Below are 20,735 nucleotides of genomic sequence, written 5' to 3'. Positions count from 1 at the left end.
TTTCTGTAGGTCTGTAAATTATTTAATCTCTTAGTAAGCCAGATTTTATCTAAAACAGGAGGAATAAAATTCTACTGTTTGCAACAAAGAGCATTATTTGACACAGGAATCATCCTCAATTTACTCCTCTCCCTCTGTTCCTCAATCAATAGAATTTATAGGATTCTACTATGCTGGGGCTTGAACCCAAGACCTTGCACATACTAACTACATTCCATCACTAAGCTACTGCCCAATCCTGCACCTTCTAGTTTGACCTCTCTCTAGCAGTCCTGGAATTTTAAAATGCAAATGGAATTCCATCGCTCTTGCTTTAGGACCCTCCAATGGCTCCCTAAGGCCCTCAGGACAAAGGCTAGGATCAAGTCCAGACTCTTTTGCACAGATTGTCAGAATCAAGGGCCTAGTTGACCTTTCTAAGTCATTTTCACAAGCTTGTGTCTCACACCTATGTTCCAATTATCCTTTTTTTTTTTTTTTTTTTTTTTTGCTGAGCTGGGCCAGAGGCAATGAGATCCCTCGAGATCCTATTAAAAATGCAGAATCTAGCTCTATTCCAGATTTACTGAATCAGAACCAGCATTTTAACAAGATCATTAGACAACTCATTTACATGCTGAATTTTGGGTAGTGCTGCCTTCCCTCCCAGGTTTTTACACATTTTATTTCTTCTATGTTTCCTATTTTATATGTGGACTACTGTTCTGCAGAACACCAACCAGATGGTCCTTCAACTTAGCTTTTTTTTTTACATGTGAAAGCTTGTTTGTGGGAAATTTTTATAATTCTGGCATGGCCCTCCCTTCCTCCCTTCCTTCTTTCCCAGTACTAAGGTTCCTGGTTAGTGCCAGGAACTTGTTATGCAGGCACTCTACCATGTAGATCAGGCCCTTAGCATCATGGAATTTATTTCTTTGTACTGTTGGCCCATTGTACTCCTTTTTCTTCTCTTCTAAACAGGATTTTTGTATTAAGAACTTGGATTTAATTGGTTTGGATCAGATCTAAACATTAGAAACTTTTCCAGGTGATTATTATATACAGCCAAATTCATAACAGTGACATTAGACCTTAAGCTCCATGGGAAGAGAGAGTGTGTCTTATTCATGTATGTATTACCAGATTGGACTGCGGTGTCAGGCACATATACTATAGTATAGGTATAGTATAAGTATATGTATATGTATATGTATAGCATCATTCTTTCTTTTGGTTTTTCAGGAATATACAGTCAGTGTTCAGTTCTTCATACTGCCTTAACTTATACACTAAACCCTCTCATGTACATTGGCATCTGGGAAGCCTACTCATCCTATTAAAGCAAAGCACCATTTTTTCGAGGGAAAAATGTGGGCTAGCATTTGAAGCACATCTCTAATCACCTTTGTTTTCTGAGGCAGTTTGATGCTAATAGAAACAAAGCAGGTTTAAAGAATTGGATGCTAATAGGCACATTGCATGAAAACACTCTCTCCATGCACAAGCTCTGTAAAGCAAAGCCACTAATTTTTTGTTTATAAGCCTCTTGGGTTCCGAGAATTCAAAATTATGAGAATGTTAATGAGATTCACACAACTAAAACAAGTAGATTTTCTAAAAAGTAAAATGGAGTTTTAGGGGTGGTTAAGGCAATTGAGAAGATTTTTCTTAAATTTATATCCTGTTTTGTAGAATGTAAAATGATTTCTTTTAAAACAAAACTGTTGATAGTACTTTATATATACTTTACACATTGTGATTATCCTTATTCAACTTTCAGTATCTTCACTGGATATCAACTGTATGTTATTATAGAAAGAAATATTATAATTTCTTTCTGTCCTGAGGTGTTTATAATCTATAAAGACATGGAATAAAGGACATACAAGAGGTATATTTTAGACTTCCTCATATACCATGCATCCACACATCCCAGTGCAAGTGAAACAAAAAGCATTTTCATGAAGCTGATCTCCAAAGCACAGGTCTTGTTGCAAAGAATCCTAGGTTCTATCCATTACCTTTCTTACATTTTTTTTTGCAAGACCTGGAGCTTGAACGCAGGGCCTGAACAATGTCCTTGGGATTTAGAGCTCCACCACTTGAGTCACATCACCACTTCTGACTTTTTTCTATATACATATGGTACCGAGGAATCAAACCCGGGTCTTTCTGCAGCTAGGCAAGCACTCGACCACTATGCCAAACTCTCAGGCCCTCTCCACATTCTTTTTAAAAATACTTTTATTGTTTTTTTTATACAGGTGATATACAGAGGGGCTTCAGTTACATAAGTGAGATTAAAAAGTATGTTTCTTTCTGGACAGTGTCATCCCTTTTCTCACTCCATTACCTTTCTTAAGTCATGTATCATAAAACCACAGGGAGCTTGTCAGAACTTAGAAAGTTTGGAGAAGGAAGAAACATTATCATTTTATTATTGGAGAGCCACTCAGAGCCAAAGCTTGGCCAGCATTCTCAATCATCCCTTTCAGAGAAAATTGTCCAAATTCTAAAAGATTAAAATAAGGGCTAATGATTAAAGTTTTCATCAACTCAGAGACCTACATCCTTTTCCAAGTTGTCATAGTCCAAGGACTTTCCCAGTTGCATAGGGAAATTCTGATACTATGTCAGCTAGTAGGATTTCCATGGCATCAGATGACTGCTACTGTCTCTCCATAAAATGATAAAGATTAATTTCCTGGGCTGGGAGCATAGCCTAGTGGTAGAGTGCTTGCCTAACATTCAGGAAGTCCTGGGACCGATTCCTTGGTACCACATACACAGAATAAGTTGGAAGTGGTACTGTAGCTTAAGTGGCAGAGCATTAGCCTTGAGCCAAATAGTGCCCAGGCCCTGAATTCAAGTCCCGGGACTGGCAAAACAAAAAAGATTAATTTCCTTTCCTTTCTGTAACTCCTTGTAATAAATAGCATGCATTTTGAGAATTCTTAGGTAAGATGTACACTTGTCACATGGAATGGTTTGTATAAACTTAGGGATTAAATGTGTGTTGTTGCCTAAGTAGTTCTGGCTTTTTCAAGTGAGCTGACTGAATAGTTCAGTTGATTCAGAATAGATAGAACTATATATTGATTAACATCTACTGATTGATAACTAGAATTTACTGATTGCTATTGTTTGGATCTGAAATGTTCCCTAGAAGTTATAAGTTCCTTTCCAAGTCTTCATAGTATTGGAAGTGGGGGGAGTTTGGAACTTAAGAGGCAAGACCTATTTGGATAAAGTTAGGTCATTGAGTGTGCCCTGGATACAGGATATTGAGACATCATTCCTCTCCCTTTTTTCTCATAGCTTCGTACTTGCCATGGAGCCACATACTTCCACCATGAGGTTCTGCCTTACCGAAGACCCAAAAGTGAACCAACCAATCATGGACTGAAACTTGTGAAACCAAGTGCCAAAATAAATCATTCCTCCTTTTAAAGTAGATTTATCTTCAGTATATTATTACAGGGACTGAAAGCTGACTAACACACTAAACTACATATAAAGGTAATAGGTGTGTAGTTCTATATAACCTGGTCCTTTTTTGAATTGTAAAAAGCTTGGAGCAACACTTTAAAGCCAGGGAAGACAAATTAATATTGCTGTTATAAAATTGAATATATGATGACAGGCAGATTCTTAAACATTATAATTATCTTTGTTCCATATTTTGGAGACAGCTTAATTTGTACGTATTAAAAATGGAAACTTAGGATGTCTTTATGCTGAAACCATTCAAATATAAATCCCCATGGTGTGTATTTGCTAGAAAATTTTAAGAGAGAAAACTCAAATCCACTGCTACTATTGACATTTGGAAATTGAAATTCCTACTTTCAAAGTTAAAGGTTAATAGTTACTTAAAGGTTATGAATCATTTAAGCTGACTTTTAATCTATGATAAATTTTAAAAAGAAAATAACCAGCTTTGGTGAAGATGTAGAGAAATTAAAATCTTTGCACATTGCTAGTGAGAATGTGATATGATGCAAATTGGAAGTTGGACAGTTCTCAAAAAGTTAAAAAGTACCATTTGACTCGTAATTCCTCTCTCAAGTATGTACCCAAACTAATTAAAAACAAGAGCCAGGTGATCATGGCTCCTAGCTAGAAGCTGAGATATGAGGACTGAGGTTCAAAGCCAGTCTGGGCAGATGAGTCTGAGACTTTTATTTCCAGTAAACAGCCCCACAAACAAACAGTCATGGAGCTTGGGTCAAAGAATAGAGTGCTAACCTTGAGCAAAAGAAGCTCAAGGCCCTGAGTTCAAGTTCGTGCATGTGGGTGTACACACACACACACACACACACACACACACACACACACACTCATGAACAAATGTAGATTCTTGCCACAAATGTTTATAAGTCTGATTAATGTCCATTTATAATAGTTGAAAGATAGAGATAATCAATTTCCATCAACAGATGTATGGAGTTAAAAAAGTGTGTTATCTATATATGATGGGATATGGTTTAGCCAGAAAAAGAGTGAAATTATGTGACATGTTTACAAAAGTGACCCTTTGTAAACCTTAGACTACGTGAAATAAGTTAGATGCAAACGAATGAACTTTGTATGATTTTACTTGGGGATATGATCTAGAATAGAAAAATATTGGAGACAAGGCTGATTAGAGGTTACTAGGGGATGGGGTGGATGGAATGGAGAATTATGGAATTATAGCTAATAGTTAATGAGTACAAGGCTTCTCTTTATAGTGATGATAATTTGGGAATAGGCAGTCTTACTGATTTCACAACATTATCAATAAGAATATCAACGACATATATACAACTATGAATATGGTACATTTAATGCTTCATGCTTTACCACAATTACAAAAGGGGTTTAAAAAATCACATTTGCAACATGACCTATTGCTTTGTGCTCTTTTAATATTCATAGGTCTAACTATAGTACAGTCTAGATGGTCTCTAATACAGGGAGTGTAGAACGCAAAAGCAGAGATATAGCTCCAGTGGTAGACAAAAGTCTATATTTGTTTAAGGATTCAGAATTTAAATTTTGTTATCTGAATTTAGGTTTTGTGTCCTTTCTGCAGAAAAATCATCACTAAATGTTGACTCAAGCAGAACAAGAATGGACTTTTCGAAAATTTTTTTCAAATTACATCAAAGACATGGGTGAAAAAAGACAGTATTGAAAGAAACTGTCAATATTGTAATTATTATAGTCAATTGTAAAAGTAGCAATTGGTTCCTCCTGAGAATTAATACCAGGTATTCATAGTAAGGCATCCAGTACACAAAGAAAGAGATAATGACAATCATCATAACTTTGAAGGGTTTGTTAGATTTATGCAGGCCCTTTGGCTCTTCTTTATCTTGCTGACTACTTTTTTTTTTTTTGGTGGGTCATGGGGCTTGAACTTGGCCTGGGTGTTGTCCCTGATCTCTTCAGCTCAAGGCTACCACCCTACCTTTGAGCCAAGCTCCACTTCCTGTTTTCTAGAGGTTAATTAAGAGTCTCAGGTCCTTCTGTGCCTGGGCTAGCTTTGAACCTTGATCCTCAGATCTCAGCCTCCTGAGCAGTTACAGAGCCACTGCGCCCGGCAGGCTACTTTTTTTTGTAACAGGAGATGACGAAAGGAAAAGGAAGAAGGAAGCCTCGCATTAAATGGCTGATGAAATTGGCCACACGAATCCATTGCCTTCAGGTTTGTACCTCTTAGCTGTTCTAGTTGGTAGACAGGTAGAGTTATTTCAGCAGGTCACCCTTTCTTTATGGTCATGATATGTCTCCTGGAAAGCCAGATAGGATGTGCTGAGTGCAGTGGCAGGAATCCAGATGCCCAAGACAATGCTGGAAGACAAGAGTAGTGTTTATTGCTGCTGGTACCTACTTCATGAAGGAAAAGATACTGATCAAGGCTGATGGCTGAGGAGGAAAACAAAGACAAATATCCCCACAAAGTGCCATTGAAGACCTCACACAAAGTAGTTCCAAAGCTCCAGTGAGTTTCTTGGAGATAAGATGTGGCCATGAATGGCAGGATCAATGTTGAAATAAAATATGAAAGAATGAGATGAAAAAAAATAGAGTATTGATGGCTTTTTTTGTCTTGAGGCATAGTATTTACAGATAGAGATTATTGGTGATGGTGCCGATTATACATGACAGAAATAAAGGAAGAGTAATGATTCATTTTGAAGCAGGAGCTGAATTGTAAGTGCTGTTTCTTGCTGAAGTAGAGACGTTGATCTGGTGATCACCAGAGTCAAACACATAATTACCTGTGGGGGAGGGGTGGTGGTGGACTATAACATCAATAACAAAACAATAGAAAAGAGTAAGTGTCAAAATTAAAATAGCAATCTTTGCATAGTAATAATCTAAGTGAAACTGATGTTTCTATAATACAAGTATCTTTTGAATATTTATACTTTATATTGCATGAGGATTTACAATCTGGTTAACCTGAACATAAGAAGCAGTACTATACAGATGAAATATAATAAATTTGAAAGGAAATAAAGATTGGGACACTTGGACAATTGCTAAATAATTAACTATTTGGATCATCTATTTGAATATTAACCAGAAATTTAACCCTTCTTTAAAAATTATTTTATTAACATATATCAATTCAAATAGATGATCCAAATAGTTAATTACATTAGCAATTGTCCAAGTGTCCATCTTTATTTCCTTTCAAATTTATTATATTTCATCTCGTATAGTACTGCTTCTTATGTTCAGGCTTACCAGATTTGTAAATCTTCATGCAATATAAAGTATAAATTATCTCAAACTGATATGTATTTTAGAACATCAGTTTCACTTAGATTATTACTATGCATACTTTTCTTTTTCTTCTTCCTCTTCCTCTTCTTCTTTTGCCAATTCTGGGGCTTGAACTCAGGGTCTAAGCACTGTCCTTAGGCTTTTTCCTCAAGGCTGGCACTCTGCCACTTGAGCCACAGCTCCACTTCCAGCTTTTTTATGTATGTCGTACTGAGGAATCAAACCCTGGTCTTTGTGCATGCTAGGCAAGCACTCTCCCACTAGGCTAAACTCCTGGCCCCCTACTTTTCTTGAATAAGGCAATTTATAATCAGTTTTACTTGACTCAAATATTAATGTGTCAAAATATTGCTAATGAAAATGTTGCAGTAACAAAAATAATAGCAACTGCTACACATGAGACGTTATAATTAGATTTCCCTTCTAAGTTTATATAGTAAATACTATTGTCGAATATTCTAACATTTAGCACATGACACTCAGAAGTGATTCTCATGTGGGAGCCACAGGGCAGTTCAAGATTATGAGGCGCTTTGAGAATCATTAACAAAAGGGAAATAAATGTATAATGTAGGCGACAGTAGTTCTTTCTTATTTGGGGAGTGAAGAAAGAATTCAAGGAACTCATTATCCAGAATGTGTTATATGCCAGGAGCTTTCTACAGAAAAACTCTTTTTTCTTTCCTCACAAAGTCTATGAGGAAAATCTTTAAATAGAGAAGGAAGTAAAGCCTATAAGAGTTAACTTTCTTTCACTTATCAACATCTTCTATATTGTCAGCATTCTGGCAGGTGGGGTGCCCTACTATTGTTTTATATTGTTTCTTGGTAATTGGTAATTCATATGGAGGGTTTTCAATAATGAGCCACAAAATAGAATATCTAAATATCAAAGTACCTAAAAATTTCAATTTCTTGGATAATGGTTCCTATAGTATTGAAACTATAAACCTGAGAATGCTTTGGAAAATAGCTATTATAACAGCTATTATAATAGCTATTATATCAGCAAATTGATTCTTGATAAATTGGCTGAAGTAATGGAAGTTACTAATGATATTTTTCTTTTACTAAGCAAGGTCATTCTTTAGTTTTTGCATTTTTTTATTGGCAAGGTAATTTATAGAGGGATTACAGTTACATTTGCCAGGTAGTAGGTGCATTACTTCTCACACATTGATACCCCCTTCTCATGTTTTTATTCCAATTTACCTCTCCCCACCCCCTCCCATCATCTTGTTTTCCTCTCTTCCCTTTCCTATTTCAAATAAACAAATAAATGTGTATACAATATACCAGGTAACAAAGTCAGATTCAGTAACATAATATGAGATTAACTAAAGAGCAACAAAAGAGAAAAGAAATAACATAGTACATTAAGAACAACAATCACATAATAAAGCTCTTGTTTCCATATCCTAGCAATCCTTTCATTCAGTCTCATTCTATATGACCTTATGTACGGAGGTTTGAGGCAAAGTCATTCTAAGGATATAAAGAGAAAAGGAATAATTGCTACTTAAAACCACAACTGCTTTAAGTTGATTCTGTCTTCTATGGGAAATTCACATTTCTTCTCTAAAGTTGAAAGATCTCTCAACAGGAAAATACCTTACTAGTTTTGTTTTTGTTGTTTTTTTTTTTTCAATAAAAAGGAAAGCCTAAAGGATATTGAGTGGACAGGCAGTGGTGAGACAAAGAGTGATAATATGAGAAATGCTAGGTGAAAGTTCCAGGAGAAGAAGGAGAAATGAAGCTGGCCTTGATGGAGGAAACACAGAGGAAACAAATCCTAGCAGGAAAGAATGGTAGAAAGCCTGAAGAGAAGAAAGACTCACTGAGATATTCTGAGAAGCAGAAATGACACAAGGATGTAAAAATGAAAATATTTACTATTCAGGATTTTTGTTGTTGTTTTTTTGCCCGTCGCAGAGCTTGAACACTAGGCCTGGGTGCTGTCTCCTGAGTTCCATGCTGAAAGTTAGCACTCTATCCCTTGAGCCACAGCACCACTTCTGGCTTTTTATTATTATTATTATTATTATTATTTTAGTAGAGTTTAAGGGACTCACAGACTTTCCTGCCTAGGCTGGCTTTGAACCATTTTATCCTCAGATCTCAGCCTCCAGAGTAGTTAGGATTACAAGCATGAGTCACTGCTGCCCAATCTACTATACTCAGTTTTAATTCATTTATTGTACTTAGATAGGTGTCGTTGTTAGTAAGGTATCCCTACTAACCTTCACTTGTTACATGTTTGCTTGTTGTTCTGGGAACTCAAAGGACACAAATTTGAGTTCCCTACTTGGAATGGAGTGAGATGGAGCTAAAAGGGGCAGCAGCTGCAGGAGAGATGTGAATGAGATGGTACATAGAGTGAAATTGGATAGATATTTGGAATTGAGCAGCAAAGAGAAACAAAGTCCCTGGAGAATTTTCCAGTGTGTGTGTGTGTGTGTGTGTGTGTGTGTGTGTGTGTGTGTGTGTGTGTGGTTTCTCTGTGTACTTGTAATTTTTTTTTTTTTTTGGTCAGACATGGAGCTTAAACTCAGGGCCTGGGCTCTTTTGTTCAAGGCGAATGCTTTGAGCTACAGTATCACTTCTGGTTTTCTGGTGGCTACTTGGAGTCTCATGGACTTTCTTGTCTGGGCTGGCTTTGAACTGGCCTCCTCACATCTCAGCCTCCTGAACAGCTATGATTATAGGCGTGAGCCAGTGAAACCCAGCTTGTATCCATTGTTTTGTGTTCATCTGTGGGATGGTTTATACGTGGTGTGTCTGTGCTCTGTGTGGGGTTGAGAATCTGTTTGGGAATGCATATGAGAAACTGAATTTTCAGAGAGCTTTAGTTTTTAATTGTGTGGCTGAGTTTTAGAAAGGCATCTGAAAATAATGTAAGACTTGAACAAAGTAAAAGTAAAGCTTTTCTGTTCAGTGTTGATAGTGGTTCTGAATACACTATTGTTTCCTAGTGACACTGATTTATTGCACATGTCTGGAGTATTCCTCATTCTTTTTTTTTTAAGATGGTTCTAAAGTATTTGAGTATGAATGAATGGGGCATAGGTTAGGTGTTGTCATATATAGTCCAGGGTATAGATCTTTTTCCTACCACTTACTAGCTCTGTGGCCTTACACTTAACTTTTTTTTTTCACTTATTTTTTTTGTAATTAATAGAAGGGTTACATTATATTCACCAGATAGAAAGTGCATTACTTCACATACATTGATACCCTTTCTCATGTCTTCGTCCCCATTTCCCTCCCCCCACCCCACCCCTCATCTTGTTTTCCTCCCTTCCCTATCCTGGGGTTTGCATTCTAAGTCTGGGCACTGTCCCTGAGCATTTTCCCAAAGCTAATGTCCTACCACTTGAGCCACAGCTCCAATCCTAGCTTTATGATGTTTAATTGGAGATGAGAGTCTTTTTCTGGTGATTTTTGTTTTTTTTTTTTTTTGGTGCCAGTCTTAAGAGTTTAACCTCAGGCCCTGGGTTCCATTCCTTAGCTTTTTCATTCAAGGCTAGTAATCTACCATTTAAGCTGTAGTTTCACTTTTGTCTTTTTTGCTGGTTAATTGCATATAAGAGTCTTATGGGCTTTCCAGATGGGACTGGCTTCAAAATGTGATCCACAGATCTCAGACCCCTGGGATTACTGGCATGAGCCAGCTTTGTATGAGTTTTTGTGAAAATCAGATGAAACCATTGTTTTAAAACTACTTAGCTCCTTTTGTGGTAAAGAATAAGTACCCAGAAATTTTTGCCATGATTTTTCTCGTTTATAGTAAGACCAATAAGTCTCATTTCATCCCTTTACAGCTGTAGGCCAACCCAGGCATGCATGGCTTACAGCTATGATCTTAACTATTTGGGGGAGCTGACATTGAGAGGATGATTTGAGGCCAGTTTGGGAATAGAAGCCCATAAAAATTCCCTCTCAGCAGTGAAGTGGTATGTGCCTGTTGTCAAAAGCTTGACAGGCAAATATTCAAGTGAGTACTCATACAAGAACAGAGAGACTGTGTCAAAAAATAACCAGTGCAGCTGGGTGCCAGTGGCACATGCTTCTAATCCTAGCTACTCAGAAGGCTGAGATCTGAGGATTGTATTTGAAGCCAGCATGGGCAGTATAATCTATGAGACTTTTATGTCTAATCAGCACACACACACACACACACACACACACACACACACACACACACACACACACACACACAGAGTACAGAAAAGGATAGAGGTGTGCTATAGTGGTACAAATACCTGCCGGTAAGCATGAAGCCCTGAGTTTAAATGTCAGCACTGCCAAAACAAACAAACAAACAATAACAACAACCCAGAAAACGGTTGGCCAAACTTTTTTCTTTCCCAAACCACCCATACCAAATTCTGAATTATCCCCAGGGATTTCTGAAAAAGTCTGAATTCTCTGAAAGTGCTGTTGGCTTTTTTGTTCATTTGTTTGTTTTCTGATCCGGGGCTTGAACTCAGGGCCTGGGTGCTGCTCCTGAGCCTCTTCAAGGCTAGCACTGGATAGCACCACTTCTGGCTTTTTCTGAGTAGCCCATTGGAGATAAGAGTCTCTTGGACTTTCCTTCCTGGGATGGCTTCAAACTGCAAGATGTCAACTTCCTGAATAGCTAGGATTACAGGTGTGGCCCACTGATGCCCAGCTAGGTTGTATTGATGCTTGGGTATAATACCTTTTTGCACCAGTGACTTTCAGGAAGATCCTATCTCTACTTGGAGACTCAGAGCTGCAGTGCCTCAGTTCCACAGGAGCTGATCAAAGGTATTCTGCCATAGATCTTTTCAGACCTATGGCAGAACTTTAGGAGAAATCTACAGGCCCAGGGCATCTTAACTCAGAGCGATATCTTCGTATCAAATGATTGTAAGCTTGCCAATGTGGTTCTATACCAACCATCTTCTCTTTAGTGACATTTTCATAAGGCTAGATGTTGGGGACATAGGAAATGCAAATATCCAGCATGGACAAAAGTAGAACCCAGGGCTTGGAATGTGGTTTAATGGTAGAGTGTTTGCCTGGTATGCATGAGATCCTGGGTTTGATTCCTCAGTACCACGTAAACAAACAAACAAACAAACAAAAACCCCCAAATGAGCTACCTAATCTTTATGGAGAGAAAAAAAGAAAAATTTAAACACTGAATTTCATGTTAAAGTGAAATATGTGACATGGCCAAATATTTATATTATTTAGTTTGGAAGGATGAAAACTCACAGGCAGAATGATCTTCCTTTCTACAATTGCTTAGAATGGTGGGAAATCCAGAGGTGATTACTACATCCTAATCAATGATCTCATGATAAGAAATAAAATAGTGCTATTTACCATAGCAAAGATATGGAACCAACCTAGATGTCCCTCAGTTGATGAGTGGATCAACAAGATGTGATATTTGTACACAATGGAATTCTATGCTGCTGTCAGAAAGAATGACATTGCCCCATTTGTTAGGAAATGGAAAGACTTAGAAAAGATCATATTAAGTGAAGTAAGCCAGACTCAAAGGAACTTAGGCTCAATGGTTTCCCTCATTTGTCATAATCAGTAGAAACCTTGGGCTCTCCTAGCAGATTTGCAATAGAGCAAAACCTTGATACAAAAGGCCATATAGTAGGACGCTAAATGAAAGGATCTCTAGGATATAGAAACATAAGTCATATAATCAATGATTGTTGTTCTTAATGTACTATGTTATCTCTCATCTCTTTTGCTGTCCCTTGGTTATCTCATATTGATACAGTATCTCACTTTGTTACCTGATATATCAGATATATTTGTATTTGGTTATTTAAAATTGGATAGGGAATGGGGGAAAACAAGATGAGGGGTGGGGTGGGGGGGAAGGGAAATGGGGACCAAGACATGTGAAAGGGTATCAATGTATGGAAATTAATGCACCATCTATCTGGCAAATATCATGTAACCCTTCTATTAATTACAATAAAAATATATGAAAAAAGAAATCATAAAATAAAGAGAACTTATTTATGAAGCCATTTCTAACACATTCTGCAGTTCCTATTTTCCCCTTTCTAATCCATCCCTGAATTTTTTTTTCAGATTCACCCAGTGCTGATCTCAGTGTCCTGATTTTTTAACTGTCCACTCTCCTCTTCATCTCTTCATTACCAGTAGAAAAAGCGCATCAAAACCTTCAATAGCTAATGTGGAGCAAAGTCTGGGAATAAGCATGATAACCTAGTTTATGTTAGATTTAAAATTTTAAAGCTTTCATGGCTAGGCTGTAGGCTTATTAGAAATAACTTTAAAGTGTATCTCTTAATTCATGGATGGTTGGGATCTTCACCCTAAAAACTGTTCTCTGTAGGTGAAGGTTGAGTTTCAAACTTGTCACTTTATGTTAAAAGGGTCTTGTTACTACATCTTCATTTTGATTAATATACAGATCCAGATGCAATCTAATATTATTTGGTCCAAATTTATTAATTCTTAAGATTAGCAAACTGAGACCCAGAAGCGTTAAGAAAATCACAAGAGGGTGTCACTAGACTCTTGTTCTATGGGTAGGGAGCCCCAAGATCTTTAGAGAGGAACGTGTCCTACATTCTATTATCAGTTAACAAGGAAATTGAGGCAAAAAAAGTATACACTATAAATACTGATGTCTTGATGATGGGCATGGCATTGTAATAGTCAATATAGGATAGAAAGGCAACCCTTAGATATAAATCCAAACTGAATTTACCTCTATTTTGTCTGTTATCCATCTATATCTGTACATATCCTGTGCTACTATAAAACAATAGCTACAACAATACCCTTGGAAGATGGAAGGAAATGATATTTGGAAGGGTGTAGCATAGTACATGACACATCACAAGTATTAAATAAATGATAGCTAATGTTAACATTATGGAAGTTGTGGCCGAGAATCCTAGACCAGCAGGTTGGAAAAAAGTATCTGAGTAGTGCAACTCAAGAAACACTTACTGACAGTCTATTGCATGCCAGTGTTTTAAATAGGGAAAAATAAAATAAATGATTCAAAGTCATTGTTATTGGATGTTTACAGTTATTAAAGAAGAAGATACTTGAATGGAAGGACATAGGAACTTGGTAGAGAGCATGTTCTGGGCTTTAGAAACATTGTGTTTAAAGGCTTTCACAACCATCATCTGCTTCTGTATTTTTACTTATTTCATACTGTGGTTTCATCGAACAACAGAAAACAGTTTCTATTTCCATGAGTACTTGCCTTGAAACAACCTGACTTGATTTCAAATGTGAAAGTAAACTGACTACATTCTCATCACCAAAGCCACAGAAAAGAAGTTACTTCTTCAAACATAGTTGGTATATTTCCCAACAGAATTAATATTATTGGTGTAATAACTTAAAGGATGAAAATACTATTGAGTATATGTCTGGGGAAAGTTTAGAAATAGTTCAATTTTAGGCTACCTAATGGTGACTCTCTTCCCATTGCCTGTTTATTTTGAAAAGAGGGAATTAAACACTATCACTAATTGCTTTTTAGTTATGAATTTTACTAATGATAGAATTAGAAAATTAAAAAAAAACAGAGAGGAGAGAAAGAACCTGGTTCTAATCTTTCTTTTTTGTTTGGTCCTGGAGCTCAAGGCTACTCTACCACTTGAACCACAGATCTACTTCTGGCTCTTGGTATTTAACAAAGTAAGTGTCTCATGGACTTTGCTGCCTGGGCTGGCTTTGAACAACATTCCTCAGTTCTAAGCCTCATGAGTAGCTATGATTACAGGTATGAGCCCTCCTAGCTTTTTTAAAAAAGTGGTGGTGGTGGTGGTGGTGGTTGTAAGGGCTTGAATTCAGCACTAGGGCAGTGTCCCTGAGTATTTCTCACTCAAAGCTAGTGGTCTACCACTTTAGCCACAGTGTGGCTTGTGGTTTTCTGGTGGTTAATTGGAAATAAGAGTCTCATGGACTTTCCTTCCTGGGCTGGCTTCAAACCATGATCCTCAGATTTCAGCCTTCTTGAGTAGCTAGGGCTACAGGGGTGGGCCTGGCTTTTTAAAAAATTGATGAAGTGACAAAGGAAGGAGCTCACCCCTTGACTGAAGTCAGAATAACTTGGAGATCTTTAAAAATAGGGTAGCATGTTCCTGAAATTTAACTCAGCCAATATTTACTTAGCATTTGCTATATTTGAAGTATTAGTCTCATAACTGGGATACAGAGTTAGAACTGTGTTTTCATGGAGCTTACATTTTAGAGGGGCGAGATAGCCAATAAAAAAAAATACAGACAAGCCAGGCGCGGTGGCTCACACCTGTAAGCACGGGCGCTAAAGTATGTGGAGACTCTTACCTCCAATTAACCACTAGAAAACGGGAAGTGGTGCTGGGGCTCAAGGGGTAGGGTGGTAGCTTTGAACTAAAGAGCTCAGGACAATGCACAGGCCTAGGGGTAGGGAGATAGCCTTGAGACGAAGAGACAGTACCCAGGCCCAGAGTTCAAGCCCACGACTGACAAAAATAAATAAATAAATAAATAAATAAATAAACAAACAAACAGACAGACAAATAATACATCAAGAAGAGAAATATCGCTTAGTTCCATTCTGCAATGCAGAATGACTGAGTGGCTACTTTAGGTGGGATGATCCAGAAAGACCTCTCAAGAGTTGATGTCTGATAGAACTGGAATGAAAGGAAGGAGTCGTGGTGAGCAAGAGTAAGAACAAGAATAGGGCATCTTGTTTTATGTATTTCCTTCCACGTTGGCTCCTTCCTCCTTCCTGTCTTTTTTTGCTCTCTTGACAGGACTTTTCCACTTATTGGTATCTTTTCAACTTCATCCCACTGTTTATGGCTTGCCTTTTCCTTGGCAGGCTGTTATAATTTGGATATGGCTTGAGTGTGAATCTCCCAGAGTTCAGGCATTGCAGATTTGGTAATGTGAGAGGTGGAGTAACATGAAGAGGCTGAGCTTAGTGGGCGTCACCAAGGGCCCTTAAAGGGACTGGTGTGGTTCTGGGATCTGGATCACTTCTCGCTAAAACGATGTTAGAAAAGAGCACCTCTACCTCTCTTGATGCTCTGGCTTTCCATTTCACCACGGGATCTATCCCTCTCACATACTTTCACATGATGCCGTCTGCCATGAAGTAATGCAGCCAGGAGACCTCTTTTTTTTTTCATATATTTTTTATTGTAGGAGACCTCTTTACTAGAGCTACCACCATGCTGTTTGGCCTTCAGCCCTAAAATGTGAACTACACAAACTTCTTTTTCATTAAAAGTTACCTGCCTCAGGTCTTTAGTTATAATAATGGAAAATGGACTAATGCATAGAATTCTTTTTAGATAGCTTTGTGGAAATGTGATTTCAGCTTTGTACAGAAGACAGGCTGGGAATCTGCTCCTGGCAAGTGGCCTCACTGGACTTGGTCTGTCACATTGACCCTCAGATCTTCTGATCTTCTCCATGTCCAAGCAACATTCCAAGAACCAAAGATAGGGCATACCTGGAAGAGAGGCAGCGGGAAGAGGATGCTGAGAAGAGGGACTAGATCTCAATTATGAAAAGCTTAAATTTTAGTTCATTTTCAGGAGGGACACGGTTGAGCTTTGGAGCACTGGTGACTCTACGAAGACAGGCATTGTGCAGGAGTCAAAGAGTTAAGTCTTTGAATAGATTTATTTTTCCTGTAATTTCATACCCAAGGCAATCTCCTGAGCATGACCAGACACAGGATGTTGGAGAATGATGAAGGTATAGAATTTCCTATGAAACTAATAAAACATATACAAATTACTGAGTGGTACTCAGGGTCTGTTTGAAATTAGGGACCATTTAGGGTGCATTTATCCCTCCTGGGGAGGGAGATATACCTCATATTGTACATTTTAAATTCTGAGTAGTTCAATGTGTACAGTTGCTGCCAGTCTGAATGTAGGAAGGACAGCAGATTGTCAAAATATTCAAGGCTGATGGTTTCCAAGGAAATATTATAGGAGAGGAGGCCAGCTGAGTAGAGTGCTGATAAGAATAGTAGAGGAGATGCTGTTGGGAGTGCAAGGGGAATAGGGAGCATGAAAAGCCAGATGGGGAGAAACAGAAAGATGGAGGGACTGGCAGGCAGAGAAGCAGTTTTTGTTGTTGTTGTAGTTTTTGGCTATTGTTTATTTAATGCTGGTCCTAGGGCTCAAACTCAAGACCTGAGTGCTGTCTTTGAGGTTTTGTGCTCAAGTACTTTATCATTTGAGCCTCATTTCCACTTCTGACATTTTGGTGGGTAATTTTTTCTTTTGGTGGGGAGTGTGGTCCAGTGGTAGAGTGCTTGCCTAGCATGCATGAAGCCTTGGGTTAGATTCTTCGGTGCCACATACACAGAAAAAGCCAGAAGTGATGCTGTGGCTCAAGTGGTAGAGTGACAGTCTTGAGAAAGTCCAAGGACAGTGTCTAGGTCCTGAGTTCAAGGCCCAAGATCAGAAAAGAAAAAGTTTCATGGGCTTTTCTGCCTAGGCTAGATTTGGACTGCTATCTTCAGGCTCCTGAGTAGCTAGGATTACAAGCACGAGCCACTGATGCCAGACACTGGTACATAAAGCATAAAAGACTGGTCAGATGTAGGATGTTGGAGCTTAAGAATTTTGAAGCGTGGGCATTCTAAGTGATGGCAAGCTCTTCGGCATATTGCCAAGGAAGGCAGAACTGCAGCCACTGTAATAGCTATCAAGAACTTGAAGATAAACAATTGGCATGTAGCCCAGCCAGGCATGGTAGCCTACACCTGTAAGACCAACATCTGAGAGACTGAGGCAGGAGGATCCAGAATCATAGCTTGCCTGGAATATAGTGAGAACCTGTTCCCCAATATAAGTAAATCAAAATAAAGATAGCTTACCTTTTGAAATGAACAGTGTATCAATGAGGGATGAGAGTGAAAACTGGAAGATTAATTTACTTAGCCTGACTTCCTCCAAAGCAAACCCTGAGACAAAGATGGAAGGGAAAGTGGCTATTTGCCAAAAGACCCAAGGGAATCTGGTGAGCAGGGAAAAAAGGAAAGAGCAGGAACAACCAAGTATGAATCATTGAACGAATGACAGCTGCAGGTGACTAAAACATATTCCACTGAGGAACCTCTGAAAAATGTCATTTATCCTATACCACTGTGCTATCCCATCTGAGGTGTGAAAAGCTGGGGAATGTGAAAATCAACTAGTGGCTGTTGAGGAATGCACCCACAAGATGCTAGTTTCTCTGCACTTTCTCTGCTGCACTTTTGAACTGAGAGGGATTATGTGACCAGAGAATACTTTGGGATGGGGAATAGCTTCCAGCAGAGGAAAGTGTGACTAACAAGGACCAAAATGGCAAAGACAGAGTCACAGCGGGTGTCAAAGATTTTCTGCTTCTGTCAAAAAGTGAGTGTAATTGTTTACCCTTTGTCCCACCAAAGGGATAAACTTACATACAAAAGGTACAGAAAGCAAAAACAGAAACAAAGGAGAGAAAAAACCAAACAAAACCCCAAATAACAAAAAACTTCTTGTTTTCATTTCTTGAAATTATCTTTGTAAATATTTTCCATGATCAGATGCACATAGCTATTAAGCCTTTGTGTTCCTCTCTTAAGAGAATCATCCTCTAGTCTCACTGTGTGAATGTCTACAGCCCTGTATAATTTTTCATGTCCACGTGCATTTTTTGTCTTTTACCATCCAATATGTTTATCTGTAGATTTATAGGGACATTCTAGTTAGAACAAATGAGGGAAACCATGCAACCTTCTGCAGCAGTTATACTTACTAGACAATATATTGAAAATGAACTATATAACTTGTGGCTGGTCAGGAGGGAAAAACTAGGAAGGAGGAAGGGAAGGGGTGACACTGTTCAAAAGAAATGCACTCATTACATGACTTATGTAACTGTAACCTTTACAATAACAGGGTTTTTTAAAGTGCTATTGTATTAGTCCAGGCAAGAGACAGAGGTGGCTCAGTTTAGACTAGTGGTGATAAAAAAAAATAGAGAAATGAAAGGATTTAAGAGGAGTATGTGTGCTGCTTGTATGCACATCAATTTAATTTTTTCCAGTTGATTAATCATAGATGTAAAAGTTTTGATTTTTACCAGTTCTGGGGCTTGAATTCAGGGCCTGGGCACTGTCCTTCACACTTTTTTGCTCAAGGCTAGTGCTCTGCCACTTGAGCCACAGCACCATTTCTGGCTTTTTCTGTGTATGTGGAACCAAGGAATGGAACCCAGGGCTACATGCATGCTACAACATTAATATGGTTTCTGAATTCCTGATTTCCAATTCTAATACTTATATTTATTTTGACATTGGTAAGCAAATCAGGAAACAAAATGTGGAGAGTGTGTGTGTGTGTGTGTGTGTGTGTGTGTGTGTGTGTGTGTGTATGTTCTGATTCTGTGGCTTGAACACAGGTCCTATGTTCTGTACTGAGCTTCTTTTGCTCAAGGTTAGCAGCCACTTCAGCCATAGTGTGACTTCTGGCTATTTCTGAATAGTTTATTGGAGATAAAGAGTTTCCTGGACTTTTCTGCCTAGGCTGCCTTTTGAACTTCCATTCTCATGTCTCAGCCTCCTGAGTACCTGGGATTACAGAAGTGAGTCACCAGCACACTGCAGGAAATAGAACTTTAAAACTTGGTGTGGGGGGCTGGGAGTTTGGCCTAGTGGTTAAAGTGCTTGCCTAGCATGCATGAAGACCCGGGTTCGATTCCTTGGTACCACATACATACAAAAAAGCCAGAAGTGGTGCTGAAGCTCAAGTGGTAGAGCTCTAGCCTTGAGAAAGTCCAAGGACAGTGCTCAGACCCTGAGCTCAAGCCCAGGACTGGCAAAAAAATAAAAAAATAAATAAATAAAACTTGGTGTGGTTCATTTTTAGTGACTGCACCTTAAATGACACAGAATAACTTTTCTTTTTAAAAGAAATCTTTTCTATCTTATCTTTAAAATTTTTTATCTTTTTTTTTTTGCCAGTCCTGGGGACTGAACTTAGGGTCTGAGCACTGTCCTTGGGCTTTCCTCAAGGTTAGTGTTCTACCACTTGAGCCACAGAACCAGTTCTGGCCTTTTCTATGTATGTGGTACTGAGGAATTGAACCCGGGTCTTCGTGCATGCTAGGCAAGCACTCTACTGCTAGGCCAAACTCCCGGCCCAAAATTTTTTATCTTTTTAATTTTCTTTTCTGCCCTCCCTCCTTTCCATACACACACACACACACACACACACACACACACACACACACGCACACACACACACATATATGTATATGAAGCTGTGTGTAAGAGCATATTCCTGGAAATAAGTATTTTCTATTGTATACCAGCTAGACAGAAAGTTGTTTAAGGATTTATAGCAGACGCAGCCTCCTTATTTTATTACCTCATTTTTAAATGGTTGTACAAGGGAGTTACGATTTAAAATGTCCATTTTATGTGTAAAATGTATCTTGATCAGTCACCCCTTCCCTCATTCTCCTCCATTACACCTACTCATGATCCCCAAGTCACAAGAACTTTCCCACTTCTTTTTCACTTTATGCACATTCTGTGTCACGACTGTGTCCTTCTCTCCTCCATACTCTTTTTCTGATCATCTACCCCCTCCCACTGGATTCTCACATTCCAACTGTTTCAGCTTCCTTATTCATCCTGTTAAACTGTTCGTTATTCAGGGCTTACTCCACGGAGTTTCCTTCTTGCATATATTATACATTAGTCAGCTTGATTATGTTATATGCATACACCCTTCATGTGTTTGCATGGGAATATATATTTGGGGTCTAAGTCCACATATGAGAGAAAACATGGATCTGGCTTACTTCACTGGTATGATGTTTTCCAGATCCATCCAGTTCCTTGCATATATGATTTCATTCTTCCTGATGACTGGATAAAATTAGATTGTGTGAGTATGCTTACATATATTATATATAACATATTTTTGAGAATCAGCTTT

General features: G+C 38.3%; 1 protein-coding gene across 1 annotated transcript in view; it reads right to left on the bottom strand.

The window, feature by feature from the left end:
* Nucleotides 1–5,012: 5,012 nt before the first annotated feature.
* Nucleotides 5,013–20,735, bottom strand: part of Gpr33 (G protein-coupled receptor 33) — a 33,331-nt gene continuing 17,608 nt past the window's right edge. Inside the window, 5 exon segments of the mRNA XM_090344171.1 lie at nt 5,013–5,349; nt 5,576–5,711; nt 5,714–5,854; nt 5,857–6,051; nt 6,054–6,272. Coding sequence (XP_090200297.1) covers nt 5,013–5,349; nt 5,576–5,711; nt 5,714–5,854; nt 5,857–6,051; nt 6,054–6,272 — 1,028 coding nt within the window.

Source organism: Megascapheus bottae, chromosome 14 (assembly GCF_031878675.1).
Source record: "Megascapheus bottae isolate mThoBot1 chromosome 14, mThoBot2.hap1, whole genome shotgun sequence".
In the NCBI taxonomy this organism is placed as follows: domain Eukaryota; kingdom Metazoa; phylum Chordata; class Mammalia; order Rodentia; family Geomyidae; genus Megascapheus; species Megascapheus bottae.
This window is presented reverse-complemented; position numbering and strand designations above follow the sequence as displayed.